The 19651-nt window shown below is 50.9% G+C and overlaps 1 protein-coding gene across 3 annotated transcripts in view; it reads left to right on the top strand.

Annotated features, from left to right (window-relative positions):
• Positions 1-19651, top strand: part of RPTOR (regulatory associated protein of MTOR complex 1) — a 317986-nt gene that overhangs the window by 167264 nt on the left and 131071 nt on the right. For all 3 annotated transcript variants that reach the window (XM_045813984.2, XM_045813983.2, XM_045813988.2), the window contains one exon: positions 18390-18449. In XM_045813984.2, coding sequence (XP_045669940.1) covers positions 18390-18449 — 60 coding nt within the window. The remainder of the gene's footprint in view (positions 1-18389; positions 18450-19651) is intronic.

The following is a 19651-nucleotide window of genomic DNA, read 5'->3' as shown; positions in this document are numbered from 1 at the left end:
TAGGGGTGGAGAAGGTAAACCCCTCCCCAGACGGGCACGGCCTGCGTGCGGCAGAGCTGCCGTCAGGGCCCGGGGTGCGCTGTCCGAGGGTGTTCTTTATTCCCATCCTGCTCTCCCTGGTCACCCGTCGGGGGCTTCAAAAATGCGGGTCTCGAAATCAGACTCTCTGCAAGAGTCTTTATGGTAGAACGCCCCCATCACGGGTGCTGGGGCATGGAGGCGGTGGCCCAGCAGCGCGGGAGGCCGAGGCAGTGGCCTGGACAGTGCTCCTCGCAGCCGCACCTGGACAGGCCGGCATAGACACTGTTGATTGCTCCGGAATGGGAGCTCCGCCAGCGCCCTGCCGCCCCCCCCCCCGCCCCCCACGGGCTGTGCGGGAAAGTGGGCAGTGTGCTGGCGTGCCACAGTGGCACCTGAATTATGCCGCGGTAAATAGTGTCTCCTGGTGTGGGGTTTAATATGTGGGCTGGTTGTCAACACAGTATATTCTGTGAATGCGGGAGAAGCAGTCATTTCAAATATCTCTTCTTTTTATGGCTCAGTTTTTCTTGTTCTTTCTCACTCCCTGGCCAATTGTTGAGCTTGAAGCTTGCTGGAAAGGGCCTCCCTTTATTTTGATTTCTGCCTGTGCTTTGCTCAAGCCCTGCCCCCAGAGGTACTCTGTACAGCGAGGATATTACTGGAACGGTGGCCAATGCCCGGCCAGGAGTCTGCTGTGCCCACGAAGCTCACGCTGCCCCATCCTGGGTCGGCCGCTGCTGACTTGGTTTTGCTTCCCCGGCACTGGCCACCCTTCCTCGTGGGTGCTCCAAGCAGACAGGGCTTGTCGGGGGCATGTTGTCACCATGGGGCTGCCACGAAGTTGTTCTTCCTGGAAGCCAGATGTGCGGCGGCTCGCTGCCCGTCGTGTGCGCCGTCATGCAGCGGTCCTGTCTTTGGACTGTGTGCCTTCGCCGGGCCCCTCCAGGCAGCCATGGCGGAAGGCAGGGCTGTTGGTGTAGCGGTTCCCTCTCCTGCCACACGGGCCAGTGACGCGGCCAGTCCCAAGCAGGTACAGGGGCTCTTCTTGGGGGCACGTCAGGCTGTAGCCTGAGTTCTTCTGCCTGTCTGCTCAAAGGAGTGCTGATGTTGCATTTATTGGAAACACCTGAAGTTTTAGAAGGGCTTCTATCCCGTTGGTGTTGTAGGACACCAGGATATCCTAAGAAACCAGGGGCTCTGGGACCCTGAAGACCGTTCTGGTCCCGTCCGTCCCCGTTTGTAAGCGCAGTGTTCTGAAAGACCCAACGTGCGGTGACCATATTCTCCTTCCCTTGTCATAGAGATGACAGGTGAGACCGTGGCTGAGCGCTTCTGCGTGTGTGAACTTTATAATGTTAATTGCAGAGCGCTCTGTAACCTGTGACGTGCCTTCCCGTACGGCTTCACCGTTGTTTTTGCTAATAGCCCGAGGACCAAAGATGCATGAGCATGGCCGTGTTACTGATAAGGAACCGATGCTCAGCGTGTGGCTGCCGGGCTTACAGCCTCATTCATAGCAGACCTAAATGGACGTACGGCTCCTCCGATCCCAAACCCTATGTTCTAGCCACGGCCCCACCCCCGCCTGCTTCAGGCACTTGAGGCGATGTTGCTGCACGGTGTCATTGTAATCGACAGTGTTCCACAGTTCACCTGAGAACCAGCTCTCCTCTGGGGACCTTGCAGACCTTCCGGTAGCTGGCGGAACAGCGTGTGTCCTTGTGGAGCTGTGGGACATGTGTTCGGTGGCAGGGGATGAAGGTGCCCCAGAGAAATCAAGGAGGACTCAGACGTTGTGTCTGCAGGGCGTCGCGACACCCCTCCTCTCCCCACCGCCCTGGGAAGTTGGCAGGTCCTTAAGTCACACGCTTTCAGATTCAGCTTTCCTTGACCAAACCCTCCTGTGCGCTCCGTCCCTCTCTGTCGGGGTCACTCGGCCTGTCCTCACACTTGCTCACGGACCAGCGCCCGCTGCCTTCTTGCTGCGTGTGCCCCCGCGGTGCCCATCTGCCAGCGGCATGATGGGGCTTCTCCCTCTGTGTGCCCCACCCCCAGCCGTGCCAGGGAACTGTGCCGCCCCGCCACGGGCTCCGGTCTGGCACAGGGGAGGCGTGGGAGACCAGGAAACAATCGCCTGGGCTCAGGCCTTCTATTTCCTTCTCTGTTTTCAGCCATTTCGCTGCACTTTTTCACATTCCTTCTTGTTTCTATTCCCATCGGCCTGCTCTTAGTCTCCTGTTTTCTGCACCTCGATTGAGGCCGCCAGCGCTGTCTTTTCCTTCCCTGCCTCTTCAGAGAAGAGGAGCCCTTTTCTGCAGCAGAAACAGGGCAGAACACATCTGTGCTCCGCCTGCCCTCAGCGTTGCCTGTTTGAGAGCGCTGGGGTCCGCACTGCCCCCACGTTCGCTCTGCAGACTGCACGGCCCAGAAATGCGCGTCGGTGCGAGAGCGCTGGGGTGGGCCTGTGTTCCCTCGGGTCTCCTGCGTGCACAGCCTTACAGTGCACACAGCGAAAGGCAGGAGACGAAGAAAAATCACCCGGGATGCCACTCACCTCGCAAATTAACTGTTTTTATTTTTCTGTTTTCCTTCATACTTCTTGTCTTTATGTGCACCTGATTTCCCGGTTACACATATTTTGTATTTTATTTTTTAATTTCCAGATTATCATTCTACGTTGTTAGCCAGTGTTCTATTCTCAACTGTAATACTCCATCGCATTTATGGACGATATTATTTAAAGCATTTCCCTGTCACTGTAAAACTCAAGTATTTGCAGGTGTTTTCCCCCGTTCATCCTTCAGTATACCACCGAGCTTTTGCCTCGTTTGGACTGTTTCTTAGACTCATTTCTGGGAATGGGGTCAGTAGGTCAAAGCGTAGAGCTTGTGATGTCAGTTGCCAAACTTCTTCACCAAAACGTTGGACTAATTTATGCCGCCCCAGATCTCGCATACGTGGAAATGCCATTTCAGCGCAGTCTTAATTTTATTTTCAGAGAGAACGTGTTCCTTACTTTGCACAGATATTTTGGTCACATGGTGGCTCCTTGACGGACTGCCAGACTTTTCCCCATCAGCTGCCCGGCTTCACGTCCAAACCAGCAGCGCACAAACGTCCTTGAGATCCCGCGTTACGCATCCAGATCTTGTATGTGCTTTTTCACTGTGTTGTCTTTTTTCTTGTTGAGTTGTAGGGGTTCTTTATATATTCTAGGTCCTAGACCCATATCAGACATATGCTTTGCAAATCATACTTGCAAATATTTTCTCCCATTCTGTGGGTCGTCTTTCCATTTTCTCAATAGTGTCCTTCGATGCAGAAAAGTTCTCCATCCTACCTGCTTTTTTTCTCTTGTTGCTTATACTTTTGATGTCATATTCCAAAGTCATGAAGGTTTATACACCCGTATTTCCTTCTGAGAGTTACATTTAGGTCTTTTATCCATTTCGAGTTAATTTTTGTAGATGGGATGATGACGTCCTAAAGGAGCTTACCTTGGACTCCGAGTCTGACTTTGATGCTGAGAACGCCTCCTGCAGGCGTGGCAGGCACATTACTGGAATCCCTTTGGAATTGTGTAAAGAAAAGGTAAATTCTCTTCTGCAGAGGGCCTTGCTTGGTCTAGATTCTGGCTGGGGCTAGCCTGCTGTGTAGGAATTGAAGATACTAAGTCATTGTTCAGTTCATCACCCTGGGAGAAGACCGAACCTGATGCCCTTTGTCCTCCTCCATAAACGTTTGCAGTTTTCATACGATGATCATGTAACAAGTCTGAAAAATATGTTTTCTCTGTGGATTAATCCAATTGCCAATGTACTTGCAGAACCACAGTCACACTTTTTCCGTGCCCCAGGATGTCAGGGCCAGCCACTTCTCTGCGATTTCTACTGGGAGTCGCTATTAGGATCCTGTTTTTACTGGCAGGTGAAAATTGGTTTCAGAAAATCAGCCTTCCTCAGATGACGGGAACGAGCTTCCCAGGTGGACCGTGTGACCCAGGCATCCAGAGCAGGTGCGTCGCGGGCCCTTGTGTGCCTGGTGCCTCCTGGGGGTCACAACCTCCCCAGCTCGTGGGGAAGCAGCCGTTAGAGAAATCACAGAGAGAACACCTTTTGAACGTGTCCTTTCACCGATCTTAACGTTCCTGTGCTGGTTTTTCTCCACGTAATGCAAACGGTGAAGAGAATGTTCGTTCAAGATTAGGACTTGAGGGAAGGAGGGGAATAGGAGCTGAAACCTGAAGTGTGCGCAGCTCATGAGGCAGGTCAGCGCGCTGCTCTCCGTCATCTTCGGCAAGAACCAGACCGCGGTGTTCCAACCTTGTATTGGTCGCTGTCCACGGCTTGGGCCACGTTCTCGTACCTCAGGACAAAACCGAGCCTTCCACGTTGCCCTGCCGCAGTCTCTGGAGAAGCAGAGTCATGGGTTTATGTGGGGACACAGGTTTCATCCCCATGGCCACCGCCAGCCAGCCCCTGCCCAGGCTGCAGCCTGAGTGACCGCACGGGGCCAGGCAGAGCCGCTTGCAGTCCTGTTTGCACGTGTGTGCTGTGGTGAACGGGCTTTCCATTCGTCGATGTAAACTTCTTCCTATAAAAATACAAAATTATGCACAAACATTAGTGACGCTAGATCACAGGACACCGTGATGTCCTCAGCTCGTCTGGTGTCTTGTTCTCACAGCCAGGGGAGCAGACGTGCTCTGTCTTGTGGTGAGCAGACCTACACTTGGCTTTCTGGCTGCCCTGAAGGGAGACTCGTCGGAGGGGCTGCGTCTGTGTTCATTCATTCTTCCTTGGTGCCTCTGTGGTTGTGGGTGGACAAAGGGGGATGTCATTCTGATGCCATCAGGATTTTCCTACGGGAACAAAGGAGTTTGAAGTCCTGTGGGCTCAGACGCCGCCCCTTCCTGATGGTGGAAGCCGTCGGGATGGGTTCGGAGGGTGAGGTCCCAAGGCCGCTGACCTAACGCTCTGTAAAGCTTAGACCAGGAGCACAACAGGTAAAATCAGCAGTTGTGGCACAGTGACCACCCTGGGTGTAATTTCCAAGCCTCCTCCCTGGTTAAGGAGCTCAAGGACAGACTATGTATCCAGCCTGTTGAGCGACACAGGGTAACAGAAGATCAACACAGTTGCACTTGTTGGCCACCAGAATGCCAGGAATGAGCTCCGGTTCTCAGCAGCGCTCTTCCTCGCCCTTGCCCCCCAGAACGCTTTCCTGCTGGCTCTGAGGGTCATGAGCGCGGAGAAGTGGTTGGGGCACCCGGACTTCGTTTCCTTGGCTTGGCCTGATGTCTCTCCAGCTCTTGTCTGCCGTAGAGAACTCGCTCTTTGGTGTAAGCTACACGTGCCACTGACTTGACTCCCCCCCGCCACAGCCCCAGCAATGTTACCGTCATGTCCGTCTGCTTCTATTAAGTTAATAGACACAGACTCACGGTTCATAACGCAGCTGAAGTATCTGGTACTTATCAGGCCACTCAATTGATAAATGTTTCTCTCACAAGAAATTAAAATCATGTTGGTGCTTTAATGTTTGGAAACATATTCCGGGCCCTCTGCTTTCCTTGAGTATAACTGGAGGCTCGCGTGGAGGGCAACTCGTAGGGAGAGCTGCAGTGTTGGGGGGTTCATCTTAAATACAGGCACGAGAGCCACTGCGCTCTCCGTCCAGAGGAAGGCAGCCCTGTTGACGGTGGTGTGCGGCCTGGTGCACAGCTGTTGACCAGCTGGTGTGTCAGCCGGGATCCAGGCTAGGATGTGGCGTCCTGCACGGCTCTTGGCAAAGACGAATGGGATGGGCACACTTTTCGTTTCTTTCCTGGTTCCGCTGCCTCCGTGCAGCCTCGGGTCCCATTGGCCCTCCCGGCAGCTCCCAGCCCAGCCTGCGGGCCTCCCTCGTGCAGCCCAGGGTCCTCTGTCACAAGCTGCCACCGTCCTCCTCTTTCCTCGTTTTTCCCGCTTTCCTTGATGGAGTCTGAAGTGATGTGTTGAACGTTCTCTGATGGGCACAAGGAATCAGCGAGTGCTATTTTTGAGTTTGGGTCCAGTCGTGTTGGCCCACGTGGGCGCACCTGCCATGTGGGTCCGGAGGAGGGTGCTCAGGTCAGCCAACTAGCTGGCTGGATGATTTCAGGACCTTCTGAAGCTCAGCCTTCTCCCCTGGGAACTGGGATGATAATGGCAAGCATGCGAGCGGGCCACAGGAGCCACGTAGGACGTGGTGCTGTCGCGGCCCCCGTCCTGTAGACCTTGGCAGGGTGGCCCGCTGGAGCAGTGTGCGCCCTCCCGAGGAGTGCACTGCAGTTTGTCTGTCGTCGCGTGGCCGCCCATCAGCTCACGGCTCCCGCCGTGAATCCACAAGCACTTTCCCTCGTCCCCACCCCACGCACCCCTCCCCACGAGCTAAACCTGGTGCCGCTGAAAAGTACTCACATTTTTTAATAGGAAGAACTTGGCAGGCCTAAAATGCAGGGAACGTACTCAAAAGAGGCTCCCCTGTGGGTATCTCAGGAGTAAATTTTGCCCTGCGCAGTCTCGGGTGGGAGCTGGACAGCACCCGGGAAGTTTGGCTTTCCCTACGAGACGTGGAGCAGCCTTGTCCGCGGCAGAAACCTGGAGAGTGGCTCCATGCTGCCAGGGCCTGGACAGCCAGGGGATGGATGGGGCTTCTGACCCGACCCCCAGCTGTCGTTACGGGGACAGGTGTTTCGGCTTAGGGAAGGGAGAGATTCAGGTGCGCGTGACTCGGGTCAGGCCTCTGTGATGCACTGGGGGGCTTGTGTTGGTCTCACTTGCAGAAGAAGCTAAGTATTGCACATCCTGCCCTGGTCTCCAGTCCTGTTTAAAATTCCTTCCCCTCGTTTCTTCTGTCACATGTGTTCAGGAGTAGACTCAGGCCTGGCATGGGGCCACCAGACGTGCCGCGATTTCAGAGTTGTGCGGTGACATCAGTTTCAGTCCCCATAATAGGGACTGACTGACTCTAAAGTGATCCGTGCGAGAGCCGCCTATGTAGCTCGCGAGCTCTGCTTGTCTCCGCATATCAGAGGCTTGTGAGTTTAAATAGGGTCAGCTCTTGGGAAGCTGTCACTGGGATGGGAAGTGGGAAGGAGTCGTGCTGCACGGCACCCTCCCGTCCTTACTCACTGAGGCGGAGCGGCCTGTATCTCCTCTCTGCCTGTGGACACAGGCCCCGACGGGCCCCAGAGGGACTTTTGGATGCAGAGGACAGACGGGTCAAGGGTGTAGTTTCTTAATACGGAAAGAGCACCTCAGAGGGCCCAAAAGAAATAAGTTAAGAATAAACATGGTAGACGATTATAATTTAAAGGTCTGGTTCTTCGATGGAAAAGAATCCCTTAATGTTTACCTACATTTAACTTTGTGCATCTGCCGCAGGCCACCCTTTATCCTGGAAAAGATGAATTAAGGCCCAACTGCTGTGTGTGAACACAAACAGGTGCATCTCGTAGAAAACCTTCCCTCTCGCCCCCCCGCGTGCTGCGTTCTCCTGATGCTCAGGGCTCCCGGGGGATTGCAGCCGCAGCCGGAGTCCCTTCACCCTCTGTCTGCACCTCTGGCCGGCTTTCCAGGGCGTAGGAAGAAACCCCCTAAATCAGCTGTGTAGCAGGGTTCTTGTGGGGCCCCTGGGCGAGCGGGTCGGAGCCCTGGGTGCCTGTCCTCCGAGGCGGCCCCTTTCTGACTCAAGCCAACTTCCTCCAGGCAGGTTGGTGTCTGTTCACTTCCCATCTGTGGTGGTGGGTGGTGTTCTGTTTTGATTCTCAGGTAAGATCTGAACCAGGCTGAGGAGCCTGGGGACTCAGGTGGCCTCCGATAAGTGGGATTCTCAGTTCGCGAGGTGCCTCCACAGGAGCGGGCCCCAGACCGCGTGGGAGAGGTCCACTGAAGCTTACTGTGTGTCTCGGGTCTCCTTCCCTTGGTCGGTCGTGAGAGTCACCTGCACGGCGAGGTCGGCTTTCCAGGAAAGGGCACTGGTGTCCTGCTTTTGCAGCCTAGCGCGGTGCTTCCCGGGCAGAACCAGCTGCTCACAAGCACGGGGGCGAGCCGAGGTGGGAGAGGCTGGGGCCTCCCTCGGAATTTGACATTCTTCAAAAATGGAAACACACTGCCCAGGTTTTGAACAATTAGATCTTCCCCTTAAATGTTTTCCTGCTATTGACTCATCAGTGTAGGAGGGTGTGTGCGGACTCTCCGTCTCTTTCTCTGTTGACTCTTTATTACAGGGTAATTTCTAGCCGCTCTAAAGAACAGTGGAGAGAATAATAAAATGAACCCCCGTGTGCTCATTGCCCCCATTTTTCAGTTGTTATTTGCTTCATTGTTTTGTGTTTATGGCTATTTTTAGTAACTTACAGACATGATGTTTACCCCCAAATATTTACGCATTTTTTAAAGACATTTTCCTTTTAACCACAATTGTCTTGACATTTTACTCTCTTCTAAACTAAAAAGACAGAACCCTCGTGAAGTTCACCCTGCTCCCCTGAAAGCTGCGTCCAATGGCGGCCAGGCTCACTCACCAGGCGGGCACTTCTGGGGGCAAAGGGGCCCCCCCCGTCAGTGCCTGGCCCCCAGGCTGTGGCCAGGAGACCGTCGGGGCCAGCTCACTGCCTCGCAGGGCAGAAAGCTGAGATGAAGGGGTGTCGTGCTCCTCTGACCGATGGAACAATCGGCTTTGCTTTCAGTGGCCTCGCTTCGGAAGCAGGGCAGCCCCGAAATAGCCACTCCTGAGCTGCACTCACGGCTTGTCCTCGTTCCGGCCTGGACGCCCCGCGGGAGAGTAGGCCGCCCTGTGTCTCTAGAAGGGCAGCTATTTAAAGTTAGTAAATTAGGACCTAATGATACCAAATGGCAGACTTTTAATTTAGTTACAAATACCAGCTGATTGACACACCGGTTTCATGTGGGGTTTTGTTTTTTGAAACCTGCTGGATTAAATGAAATACCAAAGAATTTGCTTGTTTTAAGTGTGTTTGTTGCTCTTTTGAGCTGTCCCCCCAAGTTCCTTTTAAAAAGGGAATATTCAAAGCCTGGTGTCTCTGGCAGGGTGCTTCTTGTGGGGGACGCCTTGGAGCAAACAGTCCAGAATGTGAAAGCTCCCTGGCCTCTGGGCCGGGGGCTCCGGGAGGCACCGTGTGCCGCCCGGGAAGACAATGCCTGGCCCATCTCCCGCCAAACACAACCTCCCGTCGGAACCTGGAGCGCACGTCAGACTGAACCACAAGCTGCTGTGGGCCTGAGCTCTTCAGGTCCTTCCTCCGTCTGCCAGCTGTGACCAGGGGCAGGCCGCGTGCGGGGGTGGCACGGGGCGTTGAGAGCAAGACCTCCAGGAAGCACGTCTTCTAGAGGAGTGCGGCTCCTGCTCGCGGGGGAGGGCGGAGGCACTGGTGTCCTCCCAAACTTGCAAGCTCTCCCATCTGCTGCTTCAACGGTTTTAGGGCACTCGGTCTCCAGCCCCATCCCCACCCCCCGGAGGGTGGAGGTTCTGTGTGGGGCCAAAAGTGCCCCCCCTCTGTCCAGTGTTGGGTCTTTCTGGTGAGTGGCCCCCACCCCACGTCCCCACGTCCGCGTGGCCTCGGCTGTGGCCAGAAGGGACCTGTGAATCACCAGAGGCCGTCCTGTGCCGGGCAGTGGAGGCAACATGTGCTTTGTGCCGTCCATGAAATTATATAAAAACCATCTCTGTGGAACAAAAAGATAAATATTAAGATGACAAAATAATACATCAAGATAAAAAGAGAACTAGCAAAGGGAAGGAAAAGGTTTAAGAAATAAAATTTAATTCTAAAATTTAAGTGACCTTAAAATCAGGTACCGGTGAGTAGGTGTTACAGGAAATGGAAAGCAATAAAAAATGAGCAGCATGACAAGGAGAAGAATGAAGATTCAACATACAGGTAATTGTTCTTGAAATACAGAAGGGAGCAGATGGTAACACAGCGGCATGTGGGCACACAGCGCACTTTACCACAGGCGCGCGTCTGTGTCCTGTTCCAGAGGTTACCACGGCGGGCGCAGCAACCGTGACACATCTGGTATGTGCGCACGTGTGCACACAGTCACACAGGCACACGTGTGTATGTGCACACACAGCAAGACAGACACGTACACGTGTGTACACACAGGCACACAGGCACACGTGTGCGTGCACTACACACACACGGACACACAGGCTCATACGCATCACAACACAGACACGTACACGCATACACACACAGGTACACAGAGGCACACGTGTGTGCGCACGTACAGACACACAGGCTCATACAGCAACACAGACACGTACATGTGTGCACACACCGTCACAGAGGCACACATGTGTGCACACTACACACACACAGGCTCATACACACAGCAACACAGACACGTACATGTGTGCACACACCGTCACACAGGCACACATGTGTGCACACTACACACACACAGGCTCATACACACAGCAACACAGACACGTACATGTGTGCACACACCGTCAGACAGAGGCACACGTGTGTGCGCACTACACACACACAGGCTCATACACACAGCAACACAGACACGTACATGTATGCACACACACAAACACAGCCTCACACATGCACATACACAGGCACACACATACACATACCCACACTCACACACACACACACGTGTGCAGGCGCGCACACACACACAGCCGCTACCGTTGAGCTCAGAATAAACTGTTAGCGACTAGGACCTGCGGTGCAGGAAGAGAAGAGTGAGCTTCCGCCGTGAGATCCATTCCAGGATGGCTTTGACAACTTGCCATTAGGCTGCCTATTAACATAATTCATCATATTAATGGGTGAAAGGAGAAACATTATTTGATAAAATTAAAAATGAATTTTAATAAAAACTTGTAACAAAAATAGAAGGCTCCTTGCTTTGTGTGAGAGAATCTCTTCCACACCAGCCGCTCTCATCACTCTGTGTCTCCGTCAGTGCTGTTAGAACCCAGAGAAGGGTGTGGACTGACTCTAGTTCATCCAGCACATTGTTCTGGAAACGTGAGTCAGTATCATCCTGAGATGAGAAATCAACGTGAAAAGTGTACATCTTCTAAGGAGAAGGCTAAGTCGCATTATTTGTGTGTGATCTGAACCTCAGCTTTGCAAAAAAATAACAAATTAAAACACATGGGAGCCTACCGGCAGTAGCCGGCTGCTGACCGAGCACACGCATGGACGGCACACGGGCGAGTGCTGCCTCCTGAGGGTGCGGCGGGTGCCTGGGGCCGTGGAGCCCTGCGGGCGCACATTTCTTCATCTGGGCGCTGCTTGTACTGACTTTATCACGTCCATGTTTTATGCTCTTCACCTATGGTATTTTTCACAATAATCGTTTAAAACGTGTTCCCTTTTCTGTATTTAAAAATAGCCAGCAAGGAAATACTGGGAAGGAAAGGAATCTGATTTATAACAGCGACAGTAACAGACAGTGACAGGAACATGAACTGGCTCAGAACACATTGCATGCATAGATAGAAAAATCCCATAAAACTTTGCTGATTGAAATGAAAGGAAATTGAATAAAAGGAGGGCTTGGCCACACAATTACATGGTGAGACCCAGTAAATTAAGGATATAAATTCTTCTTAAATTAAACCATAAATTCAACACAGTATTGACAAATTGATTTTGAGGGTCAACTGGAAGAACGAATGTTTGAGAATCGCCATGAAAATTTAAAAAGAAAGAAAGATTTGTGAAAGCAAACTCATCCTACCAGTTACCAGTGCATTTTGAAGGTACAGTTGAGAGTGTGGACCTTCACGTCAATGGAACAGAATTGAGATCTCGTTCCAAAAACAGAGTCTGTATGTATCCGAATGTATAATTCGGAAAAAGAATGAATTGCTCAGTATCTAGTATTTGGGGCACATGGCTCACCATTTGAAGTTTTTAAATCCCTTCCTCTTAACATAATAAAATAAATTCCAAATATAACAAAGACTCAGATGTGAAAGGGAAAACACAAAAATACTGGGAAAATGATCAGCTGAGACAATTAAAAAGCCATAAAGGGAGTGATAGATTTTATTAAACACAGATTTAAGTTTTGTACGGCAAGGAAAACAGTAAACAGAACTTAAAATACAGTTGACCTTTGGGCAACATGGGATTGAACTGCACGTATCCACTTAGATGCGGAGTTTTTTCAGTAAACACGGGACAGTTCTGTAAATGTGCTTTCTCTGATGATTTTATTTTCTTTTTTTTTTTAATGATTTTTTATTATATTATGTTAGTCACCATACAGTACATCCCCGGTTTCCGATGTAAGGCTCGATGATTCATTAGTTGCGTATAACACCCAGTGCACCATGCAATACGTGCCCTCCTTACTACCCATCACCGGTCTATCCCATTCCCCCACCCCCTCCCCTCTGAGGCCCTCAGTTTGTTTCTCATAGTCCATAGTCTCTCATGTTTCATTCCCCCTTCTGATTACCCCCCCTTTCTTTATCCCTTTCTTCCCCTACCGATCTTCCTAGTTCTTATGTTCCATAGATAAGAGAAATCATATGATAATTGTCTTTCTCTGCTTGACTTATTTCACTTAGCATTATCTCCTCCAGTGCCGTCCATGTTGCAGCAAATGTTGAGAACTCGTTCTTTCTGATAGCTGAGTAATATTCCATTGTATATATGGACCACAACTTCTTAATCCAGTCATCTGTTGAAGGGCATCTCAGCTCCTTCCACGATTTAGCTATTGTGGACATTGCTGCTATGAACATTGGGGTGCATATGGCCCTTCTCTTCGCTACGTCTGCATCTTTGGGGTAGACACCCAGTATTGCAATGGCTGGGTCAAAGTGTAGCTCAATTTTTAACTTTTTAAGGGACCTCCACACTGTTTTCCAGAGTGGCTGTACCAACTTGCATTCCCACCAACAATGTAAGAGGGATCCCCTTTCTCCACATCCTCTCCAACAATTGTTGTTTCTTGCCTTGTCTATTTTTGCCATTCTAACTGGCGTAAGGTGGTATCTCAGTGTGGTTTTGATTTGAATTTCCCTGATGGCTAATGATTTTGAACATTTTTTCATGTGTCTGTTAGCCATTTGTATGTCTTCATTGGGAAAGTGTCTGTTCATATCTTCTGCCCATTTTTTGATTTGTTTATTTGTTTCTCACATATTGAGTTTGAGAAGCTCTTTGTAGATCTTGGATACCAGTCCTTTATCTGTAGTGTCATTTGCAAATATCTTCTCCCATTCCGTGGGTGCCTCTTAGTTTTTCTGACTGTTTCCTTGGCTGTGCAGAAGCTTTTTATCTTGATGAAGTCCCACAAGTTCATTTTATCTTTTGTTTCTCTTGCCTTTGCTCTGATGATTTTCTTAACACTTTTTTCTAGTTTACTTTATTGTCAGAATGTAGTATATGTACACGTACAAAATACGTTCTAATTAACTTATCGGTGAGGCTTCCAGAAGCTGTTAGTCGTTAAGTTTTGGGGGAGTCAGAAGTTACACGCAGATTTCGTCTGCCGGAGGGGTTGGCACCCCTCACTCCTGTGATGGTTTGGGGTCAACTGTAAAATTATAAGTTGAGAAAAATTTTGTAACACGTAACAAAATGTTGATTCTGTTAATGTATAAAACACTGTTAAAAATCAGTAAGATGATGAGTACCCCAGTATAAAAATGCTAATAAGGGCATGAACAGGCAACAAGCAAAAGAAAAATACAAAGAACCCGAAAGTTATTAACTGGCGTTTAACCTCAAGACTAATCAAAGAAAGTCAAATGACATGTCATTTCACACCTGTCAGTCGGGCAGACGGTGGTTTCGTTTTTTATGATGACAAACCCGGTATTGGCAAGAAGTGAAAAAATGGGTATTTCAGCCTTAATGTGACAGTAAATGACAATTCTTTTCTGGAAAGCCATCGGACAATGAGGAGTAATTCAACCCAGGTGTAACCATCTGTCAGGCAAGTCCGCTTCTAAGAACACATCCTGAGGACAACAGACTTGGTGTTCGTACAGTGCTCACACATTGAGAGAGTGACGTTGTGTGTATCAGCGTTTATACCGTCCGAGGTGTACAAGGACAAGGTACAAAACAGCATCGTAAAGTGCAGGGTATTCATGTGACAGAGTGCTAGTTAGCGGTCAAACAGAATCAACCCATGATACAGACACGGCCCTGGATGAACTTCGGAAACATCACACTGGCTGGACATGGCCTCGTATAACAGTGCACACTGGACAGCTCTGCTTCTGTGAAATTCTAGAACAGAGGAGTGAGTTGGGGGAGGAATGAGAACAGATTTTGCCCCCGGGGGCAATGGTAGGAAGTAGGAATTGGCTGGGAAAGACAAGAGGAAACATTCTGGGATGTCAGTAGTGGTCGCTGTAGGGGTCTGGGTTGCACGTCGTCAGAAGTCGACAAATGTGTGGTAAAGATGTGTGCACTGTATCGTGTGTGGTTTTGCATCAAGGACAAAAGCAATAAGCCAGTATTGCGACGTCGGCATGCGTGCTGAAGAATCTAGAGGGGAGTGTACAGTATCGCCAGTTGCACCAAAAGGAAAGTGGATTCGTGGCGGGAGAGACAGAGCCGTGACAAAGCCAGTGTAGTCACATGGTTGTGGTGGAGCCCAGGTGCTGGGACACAGGCCTTTCCTGTAAAATTCTTCCAGCTTTGTTGAGTGTTTGAAAATATTGGGGGGAAAATGTTTAGAAAAATAGCTATAATGTGTATGGCAGTCTTATGGAAAGAAACAAGAACCCAAGTGTCGATACTGGTTGTCTCCAGGAGCACGTGTGGAAGCAGTGGCCACATGTGTGCAGTGGTGGGGGTGGGGGGGGGGCAGACTTATGCTTCCCCCGCATCCACGTCCGTACTGTTGGGGTTTACAGGGACGGGGATTTTCTTTTATCCTAGAAATCATTCGGAATGATCCAGTGTTTTGTAACAGTTGTCTTAGGATTTGGGGTAATTTTCACGTGTAATGTTCTGTACCTCTAAGTTTTTATGGTAAATGCGTGTTGTGTTTTTAGTTAGGAAAATATATTTAATGTCTTTCCATTTTTAGACACAACATCGAGCAGTTACAAGATACTTTATGAGGTTACAGAGCTGGGGTTTTTTTTTTTAACATTAAATAACTTGTTCATAAAATCTTGAAGCTACTTGCTTTCAAGAGTGACAGGAAAACAAGAATATGGGTGAAATATAAGAAACCCATAAAAATGACCACATCAATTTCGTACTGTATTCAGTTGCTCACGTGTATTTATCAGATAGCAGAACTATGTGTCAGGTACCATCCTAGACACGAGTTGTAGTGATCAAGAAGATGAGAGAAGTACTTTTACCCCCCGAACTTACCTTCCATGGTAAAGACTAGATACAAATAGCTGTGTAATAACACAGAGTGAGGGGATAGAGAATGGAGGTGTTGTTTTCCTTAGGCTGGTCAGAGGAGGTCGAAATCTAGATACAATAAAGAAGGAAATCTTAGTTTCCTGGTTCAAGGATACTGCAGGCCACGGGAACAGCAAGTGCAAAGGCCCTGAAGGCGGTCTCTGCTTGGTGTGTTGGAGGGACCGTCAGGGTGAATGGAGCAGGGTGAGGAAGGGTGAGCATGAGAATGTGAAGTCAGTAGTGGTTGGGAGCCGGATCCTGCAGGGCCTTCCGTGGTAGGCCCAGGTGAGGACTTGGTATTTCATTCTGAGTGGCAGGAGGCCTCTCGAGGGTTTTAGCCAGATGGAATGACTTATTTCAACATTTTTTTCTTAACATTACTCCTTAAAAGCCTCGCTCTGGCTGTTGGGTAGAGGGGTAGGCCGAGCAGGCAGGAGTGGAAGCAGAGAGACCGTTCTGGAAAATGTGAGAGATACTGCTGCTTGGTGTAGGGCTGTGGCTCTCGACGGTGGTGATCCTGCCCCTGAGAGAACATTCAGCAACACGGGGACACATCTTTGGTCATCACAGCTGGGGTCGGGGTGTGCTGGCATCTTGTGGGCCAAAGCTAGGATGCTGCTCCCTGACAGAGATCCAGCCTCAGGTGTCCATGTGCCCGGCCAGACACCCCGGCCTGGGGGATCAGCACATGGGAGGTGAGCAGGGCTCAGGTGCCGTGAAACTGCTTGGAATGGGCGTGTCTGACAAAGAGGAGTCGGAAGGGCCCGAGCCTCTTCATGAGCTCCACCCACCACCAGGTAGCGCAGACAGAATAGCGCCACCTGTCGTGTTTGTTGTTACGGTGATCGTGTCTGATCTTCCACCACCTCTGATTTTGCCTGCTCTTTGGCCTCTCTCGTGGCCAGTAACGCTCTCAGCAGGGGGAGGAGAGAGAAACCAGTTGTCAACAATCCTGGTGCAAAAGGGATCAATATTACCAGCTGAAGCAAAATCCGTGGGGCATCAGTGACTGATCTGTCCACGCTGCTCTGCGTACAACTACCCTGAGTCCTTTAACGCATGCTGTCCCTGTTTTTAATTTTCTGTTTGATAGAACTTTATATTTTCAGCAGATTGCTTAAAATGCCTATTTCCCAAATAATAATTAAGTTATTTTTTATAATTTTTAAGTCTTTGCTGATTCCAAAATCTGGTCAACTATGAATCTGGTTCTTTTACCTGTTTTTCTTCTTGATTTTAGAGAGGAGACTCCACTGTGGGAGCTACAACAAGAGGCTCCATGGAGTGTCTGGCTCTGTGCTTGCAGGTGGTTTGGTGGCAGGACTGGTGTCCTTTGGCTTTGCTCGTAGTGCTGGCGTGTGGCTCTGAGTCCTGGAGCATGGTTGTAACGAAAGCATGGTGCCCCCTCCCTGGGAGGTCAGTGGAAGGCCAGGTGTGGATCAGGCTCCTTCAACGTGGCGGGCCAGCTCTCCCTGCTGGTGCGCTCCCTGGGAGCGGGTGTTGACTGTCTCAGTGCGGCCTTCCGGTTACTGTCTCTTCGGGGGCCCCAGGAGTCTCCCCCTTGCGTGTGCAGGGCAGCGGTCAGCCGGGGACTCCAGGAGATGCTCCGCCAGTGAGGCGACTGCTTTCCGGTTGAGCATGGCCCCCGCGTGCTGTGTGGATTGGGGCGTGCCCGCGGGACTCGCTGAGTAGTGGTGGACTTGCCCAGAGTTGTTCTGGGGTCACTTCCCTTCTGTGTCTGCCAGTATCCATTGGCTTCTTGGTGCTTTTACATGGTTGTTTTTGTATTTTGTCCAGAACTGATTATTATTATTGATAAAGGGACTCGTCTGATACAAATTATCCTATCATCATTGGAATCCAGAAGTGCCAGTGGATGAGTACGTTACAGATTTTAAGACAAATGACAAAGGGGCACAGTTTGTGTAGGACCCAGAATTACACTGGAAAATTCCTTTCCTGAAGACCATTTTTATCCACCGAGAGACTTACCTGAACCCGCCAGAGGAGCTGCGTGTGCCCTGGTGCCGCGGGGGCAGCGGGATGGCGGTGCATGGGGGGTCCTGGCAGCCAGCTCCACATCCCCCCACCCTGGAGGCCGCCCTCGGGAGCCGCGTGTCCTCACAACTGCCATCCCTCCTGGTCTATCACCCAGCCTACCCGACCACCTCGCACGTGTCACACCTTGTCTCCCCAAAGGTGGCCTGGTGCTTGTACCCGTCCCCTCCCCGTGGGCCCCCTGGCCTTCTCCGACCGTCCTCCACTTCTCGTGTCCCACTAGTGACGCACAGTCCTGTAGGTGTGCATACCCGCCGTGGGCCTACTGGGTGGTTGGAGGGGGTTATTTGAGCGTCATCTGTGAAGCAGGTGAATTAAATGTTTCACATTTCTCCCACTAAAAGCTGTAAGTTGCCTTTTTACTCGGTGTTACAGTTGCTTCTTCCCTGCTGTGTGCCAGTAGCCCGGGCAGGAGGCAGAGGGGTGGCTCCCTGCCCCCCTGTTAGGGCGCTCGCTGTCCGGCCGTGTGCCTTGCGGGAGTCCAGGCTCAGTGTGACGATGCAGTCAGGTGTGTGATAAGCAAGTGATATCATCGAATTCGCTGTTTTGTGTTTCCTCCCACATTTTTCTTTGTGTGCCGGAAAGTCATTCATGCTCGCCCATCCTGCCGACACCCTCCTCAGCTTGCTTTCTTAAGAAGGAAAAAAGGGAAGAGAAGCAGTGCGTCCTTTATTTGGGCAGACGCTTCCTTTCCTGTCTCGCCGGGGCCCCTCCCCAGAGACCCTATGTCAGATTTCTCTCCCTCCAGGGACAGGCTGGCAGTCGGGTTTTCTTCATAAGTGGGAAAGCTGCCAGGATAAAGAAACCCCCGCCCCACCTGTAGGCCCTCGTGTCCCTGGGGGACTGTTGTATTTCCTGTTAAATGGCCCCTCAGTGTGATTCACTTTCTCTCCTTTCTCTGCAGGTTTTGCATGCAGAAATGCGTTAGTCTGGTGCCTGGGGTCACACTGGATTTAATAGAAAAGTAAGTAAGATTTTTAAGCTGTGTGGCTTTCGGGGTCTGCAGGCGCCCTTGGTTCCCAGGGGCACTTCCGGTCAGCGTGGGGATGTTTCCCTGTGTGTGGGTGTGTACTTCCGTTGTCTGGCGAAGGCCGTGTTGTGGCTGCTGCACTGGTGATCAGCGTAGGACGCGGCTCCACGCGTGGCCATGTTAAAAGAACGAGAATGAAAGCTGAATACTTCTGAACATTGACCAATACTCCCAACACTAAGTCAAAGCAAACGTACGGCTGCACACAGAGGCTGTCTCTGCTGCCCGACTGCCATAGCTGGGTCATAGCCTAGCACCTACCCAATTTCCCCCAGCTCGCCTGGTGATATTCTGCACGCCCCCCGCCCCTGTTCTGTGTTCTGTCTCAGGGCAAATGTCACGGCCCAGTCCAGCCGTGTCCTTCGTGGTGCACTGTGGTGGTGTGGCCTCTCCTCGTCCTTCCAGGTTGATGCGCGGCCAGCTGCCTCCTGTTGTGGACCTCCTTGGGTCCGAACTACTCTGTGGCTCCAGACTTGACCTGCATCACGGGTGTGTGTGTGCACGTGTGTGCGTGTATGTGCGTGTGTGTGTTTGTGACACTCACCTTGACTCATCCTGGTTCATCTAGGTAGTTATTCTTAAACCCTCTGCCCTGGACACCGTTTCTTCTGGGATTAACATACAAGATAATAGTTTTCTAAGTCTTGATACACAAAATCGTGGGTGAGAACCGCTAAGGCCTGAATTTAATTAAATCAGGTAGGAAAAAGCAAATATACTTCTGGGTTTCTCTCCTGGAAAACTCCTTGCCTGTGTGTCACGGAAATAGACAAGAAGGTTACACCTAAGTGTCCACTATTGCGGGCACAAGGGGAGAGGTCCTGCCAAGGACTGCGTGCTCTGTGGCCGCTCCGCTCGGCGTGGCGCAGAACGGTCCATCTGGCGTGCTGCTAGTGGGCAAAGCAGACAGAGACCAGTACACACAGGAGGCTGCCACGAGTATGTTTACACCACGCATGCCTCTGCGTGTGTGCATACAGGTGAAACAGACATGAAATGGTGGGTCCGTTGTTCACTCTGAGTGGGAGAGTACAGGGGGAGGAGCTGTGTTAAATGACATAGGTTTCTTTTCGTCTTTTAAATTTTTCTATGAGAATAGAGACACATGGGATGCCTGTAAAATAAAGAATCAAGAA

This window comes from Ursus americanus, chromosome 23, assembly GCF_024610735.1.
Source record: "Ursus americanus isolate L20-20 chromosome 23, mUrsAme1.1.p, whole genome shotgun sequence".
Classification (NCBI taxonomy): Eukaryota; Metazoa; Chordata; class Mammalia; order Carnivora; family Ursidae; genus Ursus; species Ursus americanus.
The sequence above is the reverse complement of the archived record's forward strand: the minus strand, read 5'-3'. Positions and strand labels throughout refer to the sequence as shown.